Genomic DNA, 10,937 nt, shown 5'->3' on the forward strand with positions numbered 1-10,937 from the left:
TCAAGGCTACTAGTCGGCTGTATAAACTTGTATTTTCTAGTGATATTAATAATTTATGATGGCGGATATAAATAAGGTTAGAGAACATGAAGTGATTGTTTTTGTTTATTAGTTTTAGTTAATACAGGTTAAAAAACTTAGGATATAATAAGCAACAAAAATATTAATTCTCGTTAATGTAATTTATTTAAAAATTATTTGATATTACATAATAATGAATTTTTGTTATAGATCTTTGTATTATATTTTTTCTTTCAAGTATATTTTTCGATTATTTATTTATAATAAATGTAGTTTGTGTAGTAGTACGCAAGTATAGTATTTTTAATACTTAATTCATTACTTCTCTGATGATAATTTTCATGAAAATTTCAAACAGATCACATTCAATTTGAAGTATGCACTATGCACATGGAAATGTACTACCACGGATTACAAAATATCAAGGCATTGACATTGTACTGAAAAATTAATCTAATTCTATTCGAAACTGTGCACATTCTGTTCCAATTGAATCGTACACAATGCTACATTTTGTGCATTCCTGTGTGCGTTTGTGTTAAAATATGTTAAGCAATTGGAAAGCACCCATAGAGAGGCATTTAAATGGCATTGAGAAAGAGCAAAAAAAAAAAGAACTAAGAGAGAAGTTTACGTGACAGGCGCGGACCAATCAGGGCCGACTTTCTCATTTTATACATGCGCACTTCGTTTTGGTCAATAAAATCAGGAGAGTTGCGCTACTGTATATACTGTGGCTAAAGTGTAGCTATCCTTGTGAATCCTGTACGAATATCCGCCAATTGTCTCCCTAAGTTATCCGTACAGGATTTCCCTCTCCTAAAACCGTTTTGTGTGACGTGTAATTTCTTTGTATGTTCCGCCCACCAGATTAACCATTCGTTAACCATTCTTTCCATCACTTTACCTACACAAGACGAAAGTACAATCGGTCTTACTTTTTCTCTCCCTTATCTATAAATAATACTTAATAAATTTTCCACTATTTTGAACTGCCCCTCCTTACCATATTCTATTCGTAATTTTTAACAAAACTTTTTTCGCGTTATTCGGCATAGTTTTAATCACTTTGTAATCCACTCCATCCTTACCTATAAGAGCGGAGTCTTTCCTAACTATCCTCAATGCTCTGTCCATTTCACTATCCGTGAATATCTTATTCAGTTTCCACCATCTGTCGTTTATGTTTTCATCGTCTTTGCCTATTATTACTTCTTATTATTACTTCTTTAGTCGGTGCCCATGGCGGAGCTAATTCCTCCATTGTTTTTAAAATTTCTAATCTCCTGTCTTTTGTCTCCCATGAGTTTCGTTCTATTTTTCTTCACCCTTTTGAAAGTGCCCCCAAACGTATTTGAGACTCACGATTCTATTTATGCTCTCACAGAACTTTAAAAAAAAATTCTTTTTTCATACTGTTTTTCTCATAACAGCTCTAAGCGTCTTGTATTCAATATATTTAATTGTTTGCTTCCATTTTATTAAATGTCGCTTTCTTTTTTCTAGAATCTCTTTGCATTCCGCGTCCCACCACCTAATCGGTTGTCCTTTTTCATTGTTTAAACAAAGCTCTCTTATCAAAAGAAACTCTTCCGAGATGACAAATGCCCGGTTGTTATAATAGACTGGAAAAATTTAAATCACATCCATCCAAAGAGTCTCTATTTAATTACCGTAAAGCAACTGATTTAACTAGGAAAATCTTACAAGAGCATTATAACGTAATATCTATATATTACGTTAATAATAATGTTTATATGGACGTTGGTATAAATCTTTATTGAGCAAAGGGAGAAAGTACACTTTTCAACCGTTATCAAAAAATCGAAGTTAAAGAATTCCAATTGGAATTTCATCGCCAAGAATTTAATTTCCCAGAATTCAAAGACATAATTTTGCAACTAACTAACACTAATTTCTTAATTCAAATTTAAAGATTTTGCATAGAATCTTTCCTATATCCCTATATTCACGGCGGAAATAGCAATTTATATTATTCTACACATCATCCGTTCAGTCGTTTCAGAGTTCGTTCTGAAACGACTGAACGGATTTGAAAACGCTTTTACAGAATTGAAATAGAGATAAAATGTAAACACGTGAATTATAAATTTGTAGTAAAAACGAAAAAATATGAAAAAATTACCTTTTTTTCATGTCATACAACTATCATAATCTCTCACCTGACGTAAACATGTCATTGGTACAAAAGTTCTGTAATTCATATGTACAAAAAAAGTGGTTCGCGCGCATCGGATTACTTGCATGAATAACACAAGACTTTTTGAGCTACGTTTGGAAACGTAGAAAAACAATTATCCCTTAGAATGCAATTTGTGGTAATTCGTACGCTTGGCTAAGGTAAAGACAGCAAAAATTACGTTTGGCAGTAGTGCCAGATTTTCCAAGAGATGGCACTTTACTTATTGTTAGTTAGATAAGGAAGGACATTTCACGTGTTTGAGTGAGACAGAAGATATTGGTCTAGTTTACACCGAGCACATGATACGCGTACTAACTAGAAACTTTCTATTAAATTATCTTAATTTCTACAATGCTTTTGATGAATGATGTACTAAGCTGATACACTATGCATTAAGCACTATGCACTATGATTAATTAAATACGTATATCATGTATAAGTTTATATACATCGTCGAAATTAAGAAAGGTTAATAGAAAGTTACTAGTTAGTACGCGTATCAAATGCTTAGTGTAAACTAGGCCATTGTAAGAAGTTCATTTAGAGATACCACTGACAATGAAGAGCTGTCTGCTGAAGTCTGCTTTATCGACCCCGTGCAAATTTTTCCAACCTTCCAGCATCTGAAAAATCTGTTTTATCGACCTCGTGCAAATTTGGCCGACCTGACAGTATCACTTTAATGGTCATCACTTTGAAAATTTGATATAACAAATAATGAAAATTATTTATTATATCAAATAAAAAATATTTCAAAATTTATTTTTATTTTATTATTTCTTAAGTTAAATTCAATATTTATGTTCTTTTTTATATCTAATAAAATATAATTTACGATAAAGCAGACATTGTTATTTTATATCCCTTTCCAAATTGAACATCTTTTGTCCGGAACATTTCATACAATACATACTTATCGAAATAATCTGACTTGTGTGAGCAAGCAGCGCAGTGATACAGTTACTAAACTTCAATCGCTTGTAACTACTGATAAATACATTTTTTGAAAGAAATGTTTCGAATAAAAGTTTTTTTGCGTAGAATTTCATTATGTAAAAAGAAAGGATTTCATTTGAAAAAATAAAGTTAGTATCGGTTTTACCAATAATAGCATCACTTTGCGGCTTCCTTGAAGCATAACATTGTTGTCGTATAATGTGTATATTTTTCAAGATATTTATTCAAGATATTAGGATGGTTCATTTATATTTTTCAATATAAATAGACTATTCTAATGTCTAATTGGTGACTAATTTAACAAAAAATTTTCAAAATTAAAGGTTAAATTTGTGAATATTAATATAGTTGAGTTTATTTATATTAGTATTATCTGAAAATTAAGTACAAAAACAAATATTATGCATATCAGAAAATCACTTCCTTTTTTACATTAACTTTATTGTAACCATGTTATTGCGTATTTTAAATAAATAACGTATTAATATAGACATATCTCTCATTGAATTTATCTTAAAATTATCTTGTAAGTATTGGAAAATATATAGCTCTACTTAAAAAAATTGATGACCTTGAAAACATGAAAATGATAACTTTGAGAAAGCGATTTTTTGTCTTTTATAAGTTGAGTTTTTATTATTGTCATTTTTATATATGTTTAAGTGTAACGAGAATATTCCAATATTTTGCTTTAGATAATAACCATTCCTGCATATAGTTACAATTATAATAACTACCTATTTTTTTATTTTAAATTGACAGTAGGAATTAACTCTGTTCCATAACAGCTTTGAAAATATTTCAAATTGTGTGCGTGTGCGTGTATGCAAAATATATAGGTAATTGTTTACTATAGGAGAACCAGCTTCGATGACCTTGACCTTAATATATGTTGTCATGGCTCTGAGTGACCTTCAAAAAAATTATAGCGTTATAGAAACACACTTATAGTATCAAATTTATTTCTGAATTTTTTGGCTAAAACCTTTTAAAGGTCACTCAGGGTTATGATCTTAACGATATATGTCAAAGTCAAGGTCAATAGAGCTAGTTCCCCTATACTAAATAATTAACCAAAAGTATGTGTATATAACGTATTATAAGTATGTATACAGCTTCAATGTTTATTTTAAAAAAAACTTTAATATCACATGACTTCGAAAATAAACATGTCAATTAACATCAAACAATAAATCTAAACAATATATAATTTTATTAATAATTCAGGAATTTCTTCCTTTTTCCATTATTTTTGTTATAAAATTTTAGTTGCTTAGGATGTTATTTAAAAATTATAAAATAATTTTATAAAATAAAAAATATTTTGACGCTATCGAAATAAGTTAAATAAAAATATATAATGAGCATATCTTTCTATTTTTAACATTTCTCTTTATGTTAGAAGAATTTTAATTTTACATATGAGTTTTTATTGTATTCTGATAAAATAAAAACCGTTTCATGTACCTGTATATCAGGTATACTGGCAGCTTCTTCGGAAAAGTGTCGTCTGTCTGGTTTAGGACTGTGTTGATGTGGCAACTTAAAAGAGAATTTCCTACGCCTTGAAGGACTGGCAGGTGTACGGGGAGATTCCGGTTGATGTTCAAGATCTGTCATGGAACGTGCTGTCAATTCCTGTGCCATAGCAATAGCTGAGTACAGAGTTTTCTGATCAGCGGCTGAGATAGGCTTCACCTAGATAAGACAAATGTTTACTGTCTCCGCCGTAATCAACATCATAAATTAACAATTCCGCGATCCTTTTTCTTTACAAATAATTATTATATATTTAGATATATTATGTATAAGTTTATCACATTAAAAACAATACCTAAAAGATACACACACACTCTACAATATTGTGTGTGTGTGTGTGTGTGTGTGTGTGTGTGTGTGTGTGTGTGTGTGTGTGTGTGTGTGTGTGTGTGTGCGTGTGCGTGTGTGCGCGTGCGCGTGCGCGTGTGTGTGTGTGTGTGCGTGTGTGTGCGTGCGTGCCTGCGAGTGCGTGTGCGTGTGTGTGCGTGTGTTTACAATATTTGTAAATTATCGATGCTATCAAAACAATTTTATTTTTTATCTTTCTTCCTAAAACATCATATAAATATAAATAAAAAGAATAACTAAAAAAATAATAAAAAGAAAAGAGTAATATTAGATAATAAACTTATTACCATAAAAAATAAAAAATTACTGTACATTTATTGGACTCACGGTGGCTTGTTTCTTCTTGTTACATTGTTTTGCTTGGATTTCCCTCAGTTCATTTCTTGCGTTGCTTGATTCATGTTCAGTGGATAAAGGATGACCAGGTGGCGGAGGAGGTGGAGAAGAGCCTATAAAAAAGCATAATATATGTCAGAACAATATGATACAAGATCCATCATAATTATTTGAAATATTATCTTAAACAATTTTTTTCGAAAAAATACTATTTATTTAGTTTTAAAAAAATTGTTAAAATAGTAGGAAAAAATTTAAATTTAAATTAGTTTTTTGAAGATAAACTTCAAAAATATTTTTCTTTTTTTTTTTAATGGAGCTATTCATCTTTTGTTATAGATCTTTATTATAGGTTTCATGGAATCTAACAACTAATATTATAATTATAATAAAATATAATGTATGTAAAAATAAATTTTAATAACATAGTAACTAGAAAATTAAAACATTTATCATATACAGTGGTTTCTTTAGATATTTATTAAAACAATAAAACAAAGTACACAAATAAAAATAAAAATCAAACTTTATTAATAGTTTTACTATTATAGAATTTATAGAATAGAATTTACCGTGTATTATATTTTTTTCATATCTTTGGTACATTCATAAAAGTCTTTTAGTATTTATCAAGAAAGAAATCTAATAAATTATGATTTGAAGAATACGGTCAACAAATTCACTTACCTCTTTGTATCCAACAATTGTGAATTATCTCAAAAATATACAAAATATATTACAGACCAAAAGAATTATTATATTAATATTGCACAACCAGTCTTCTAATATTTTTAAATAATATCAGCAACTTTCATTAAAATTTTTTAACATTATTCATTTATCTATTAAATAAAATCCAAAAAGCTTATGTCCAAGCACTTCATATATCACACGTTCCATAAGTATTAATGCAAATCGTTTTGGATTTTCTATTAGCAAAAAAATTAATTTGCTTGTCTACATGTTATTATTTAAAGATCTATAATAAAAGATTTCATTAACAAAAGCAAAGATATTTGAAATTTATCTAAAAAAAAAAAAAACTATTTAAAAAATTTTACTGTTTGTTCTATCATTTTGTCAGCTTCTTGAAAATCTATAAAATGTATTTTTCGAGAAAATTATTATTCAAGAAAATAGTTCAAGTGATCGTAATATACGGACCACTCTACATACTCTTGTATATTGAATGTTTCTTAATATATAGAAAGTACTCTGTACTGATTCAAGACAAAAATAAAAAAGTTAATACATACATCTAATTTAATTATCTTTAAATAATTATTTTATGTTTTAACATCTTTGTATTATAGTCAACAGTTGCCAAATGCTTACGGTGGAGATAGCATTATACATTGTCGACATTCGTTTTTTATATCTAGTCGTTGACAAAAGATATAGTACAAAAATGTACAAAATATATTACATGCAATCCCATTTTTTAAAAAGATCCTGTATCAATATAGAAATAGAATTTTGGTCAAAATTATAATAAATTGTAGTTGTTTTCAGAAGTATATTGTAATTTTCACATTAATCAAAAGTTTTAATAAATACTTGTAAAAATAAATTTCTTGCAAAATATTAAGATAGAGATCTAATTTTCACATTTCAGATTGTAACTCAAAAATTGAAAATTTTCGCGACGTGTAAAAAAAATTATTTATACTTTTGATTGATATGAAAAGAACCATAAAATACTAAAAACTTTCATTCATTTTTCTTGAAATTCAACAAGGTTTGTGTGAGATCTTTTATTAATACTAGATTTTATTTCTGAATTTAATTTCTTATTTGTGTATACATAATTTGTTTATAATAAAAAACATTGAATTTTTTATTTGAACGTTATGATTATTTTTCTATTTATTAATATAATATATAAAAAGAACCGCGCACAAAACCACAGGTTTCTGGCTCTCAGTGAAATTGGCTGAAACTGTAGTATAATATAGTTCTTGACTGATCAAGTTTTCTGAGGCACAAAGCTTTAAAATGATTAATTTTCTTACAAGCCGTTTGAAGTGTTGTCTTTTATTACAACATATTATGTCATTATTTATGTTCAAATCAGGTTTTTTGTAATAAATCGAGAGTTTAGATAATGATATGCAATTTACTTACATATTTGAAAATAGTGTGCGAGTGGGAGGATATATATTTGTGTAGGAGGAGGGGCAGTATGCTATTTATCTTTAAAAGCATATTTCAAACAATAGGATAATAACAAATAATATATATCTTATTTTCATCCACTTATTCAGCCACCGATTGATTAACGCACGCACGCATGCATATTTAAAAACAAATTGCTGATTTTGCTAAATTTTTATGACTTCCTTCGCTTATCTCATTTCATCTTAGTCTCGAGCAGACCAAGAAAATCTTAATATAGAAGTTATAGAGCACTAGGAAAAAGTTCAAACATGTGAGAGGTAAGGGAACTCACGGAAATCAAACATCTCATATGAGGTAAGCAAAGGAATTCATAAAAATCTAGCAGAATCAGCAATTTGATTTAAAAAACAATTATGTGTCGTGTGTGTGTGTGTGTGTGTGTGTGTGTGCGTGCGTGCGTGCGTGCGTGCGTGCGTGCGTGCGTGCGTGCGTGCGTGCGTGCGTGCGTGCGTGCGTGCGTGCGTGCGTGTGTGTGTGTGTGTAATAAGTGAATGAAAATAAAATTAATATTACTTGTTGTTATCCCATTATTTGAAATATGTGCTTTTAAAGATAAGTTATAGCATACTATCCCCCTCCACATAAGTACATCCTCTCTCACACGCACGCACGCATGCATGCACAATTCTCAAATGTATAAGTAAATCGCAGATTATTGTCTAATTTTTCGATTTATTAAAAAAAAACTGATTTAAAACATAAATAATAATAATATGTTGCAATAAAATACAACACTTCAAACGGCTATAATAAAAAAAACTAATCATTTTAAAGCTTTGTACCTCAGAAAACTTGATCAGTGAATCAAGAACTATAACATACTACAGTTTCAGCCAATTTCACCGAGGACAAAAAACCCGTGGTTTTGTGCGGGATCCTTTTTATACAAATCACTATAACTCAAAATTTTGCTTTCAGCCATAAGATAACAAAAATTAATAAGTATTTTGCTATCTTCAAAAAATATTTAAAATTATCAGCTTAAATAGAAGAAACATGTTTTATTATTTCATTACATATCTCATTAGTTTTAAAGGAGTACTTTCTTCATTGAGAAACATCCGATATAACGAAGAATGTCTTATATCTTCCAATTTACCTAATGATCTAAACATTTGGTCCATTTCTGCCAAAAGACTTGGACCAAAATCAAAATTTAATGTCTTATCAAATCTTAATGGACTATCTTGATTTTCTTCATCACTGATTTCGTGATATTCATGATCAGCTCCAAGAGTATCAGTATTACTGCCTATATTGGATGTCATAGCTTGCTTGTTTGCATTGTTGCCTGTAGTTACATGGCATATCTCCGAATTCATATCAGACCATAAGCTCTCTAAATAAACATATAAATTAACACTATATTTTCAAAGTAATACAAAGTTGATTATCAAATAACTATAATTTGACTGATGCTTCGTTCTATATCTTAAAGTTGTTTCCTTATTCATATAAATAAATATTTAATAAAATTATATATATATATATATATAATCATAAATATACTACGCTTTTATAAAATAAATTTGAACATGTAAGCATATCATAAATATAATTTTGTAAAATACTTTTGCTTTATAAACAGATTACTGTAGTAAAAGATAAATACATATATACCATGTTTGCTTTGAGTTTCTTGTTGTATGCTTCTACTTTCCCTTGTCGATTCTCTATTCATATCTATGCTTCTTACATCCTGATTTGAAATTTGACTAGAATTATCAGTTGCATCCTCCTGCGGTTTGTACGGCGTCACAACTTGACGAGGCAAATGCAGATACTTTCCACCAAGAAAGCTGATATCACCAAAATATGCTCCATCTAAACCCACATGACCGGTATGTTTAAGATCTCCTTGCGGTGAAGATATCATGTCTGTTCGAATTTTTCTACGTTGCGAGGAAAAAGCATTTTTACCATCTCCTCGTGTAAATTCGCCAGGTTTATTACTAGGCAGATTGGAACCGAGATATGCGATTGTGTGAGCCGGATTAAATAATCCGGTTTTGCCGCTATTTAGAACGCCCTTCCATAAAGTATTACTGCTACCTTTATCTAGAACTGTAATTATATCACTCTGTCTATAAACGAGTTGATTCGGCTCAGTGTTATCCTGAACTGCCTGAACTTGCTCAGGTTTCAGATCAGGCAATAAATTAATCAATTCAGAGAATTTAGGTCTCTTTGAGGCTTCATGTTCCCAACATTGTTGCATCAAAGAAAAATAATCCTTTGGACAGCACTCAGGTTGTTCCAATCGTTGAAAATTAGGCTCGTCTATTGCTTCGAGAATTTGATGGCCAGTCAGCGCTGCCCAGGGCTGAAATCCGTAACTAAACATTTCATATAAGGTTACTCCATATGCCCAAACGTCGCTCGCTGATGTAAACTTTAAGTAGGATATGCTTTCAGGCGCACACCATGCAATAGGCAGCTTCAAATTGACATTGAAATTCGTCTGGTAATAATCTTTACCCACTCCTAACGCGCGTGATAACCCGAAATCCGATATCTTGACTTTGTTCTTGGAAAACACAAGGATATTTCTGGCAGCAAGATCACGATGTATTAACCTTTTCGCTTCCAGATATTGCATCCCGTCAGCAATTTGCACAGCAAAATCGCATAGTGATAAGACTGGGAAACTTGCGCGCAGACTAGGTTCTTTAAGACATTCCAGCAATGAGCGTAATGGAGCTAATTCCGTAACGAGCATTAGTGAGTTTGTATCAAGTACGACGCCATACAGCCTCACGATATGCTCGTGATCAATTGAGTGCATTATCGCAGCCTCCTTCAAAAATTCTATGGGATTATTCTGCATCCTCTCACGTGACAAACATTTAATTGCAACCTGAATTCTTTCTCCATCATTTGTCCATATTCCTTGCTGTACGACACCAAACTCACCGGTACCGAGTTCTTTATTCACAATAATTGCCTCAGCCGGAATCATGTGTTTATTGGGAACACGTACTGATGGTTTGTCTTGTCTCTCTTCTGGTAACATACCCAATACACCAGGAGACTGTTCCTCACGTTTCGGTAGCAGCATTTTCTTAAATTTAGATAGATAGTTTTGAGGAAAGTGCTTCTGAAAATATTTTTTTAGACGGCGCATTTCCGGCTTGCTCATCCCAATCGCATTTAAATCTTCTTCTGTTACATATTTCAATTGTGCTGTTGTTTGCACCTTCAAGTCTCCTAATTAAAAATGTCCCTCCGTTATTAAATTTATCTTAATAAACATTTCAATATTTAAATATTACAGATATCGCTCTCCCTCTCCCTATACTTTACGAAAAACAACTTTTAAAACTGTTAATACACACATATATATATATATATATAT

The 10,937-nt window shown here is 30.4% G+C and overlaps 1 protein-coding gene across 2 annotated transcripts in view; it reads right to left on the reverse strand.

Moving 5' to 3' along the window:
- LOC105458901 (tyrosine-protein kinase PR2-like) overlaps positions 1–10,937 on the reverse strand; it is a 23,482-nt gene that overhangs the window by 6,237 nt on the left and 6,308 nt on the right. The window contains exons 2-5 of one of the 2 annotated variants that reach the window (XM_011704507.1): positions 9,203–10,789; positions 8,682–8,921; positions 5,396–5,517; positions 4,649–4,879 (exon numbers count right to left, since the gene is read on the reverse strand). In XM_011704507.1, the coding sequence (XP_011702809.1) occupies positions 4,649–4,879; positions 5,396–5,517; positions 8,682–8,921; positions 9,203–10,789 (2,180 nt within the window). Of the gene's footprint in view, positions 1–4,648; positions 4,880–5,380; positions 5,518–8,681; positions 8,922–9,202; positions 10,790–10,937 lie in introns of both variants that reach the window. The other variant, XM_011704506.1, reaches the window with a different exon arrangement.

The sequence above is a fragment of the Wasmannia auropunctata genome, unplaced genomic scaffold (genome assembly GCF_000956235.1).
Source record: "Wasmannia auropunctata unplaced genomic scaffold, wasmannia.A_1.0 LD334252.1, whole genome shotgun sequence".
Lineage (NCBI taxonomy): Eukaryota > Metazoa > Arthropoda > Insecta > Hymenoptera > Formicidae > Wasmannia > Wasmannia auropunctata.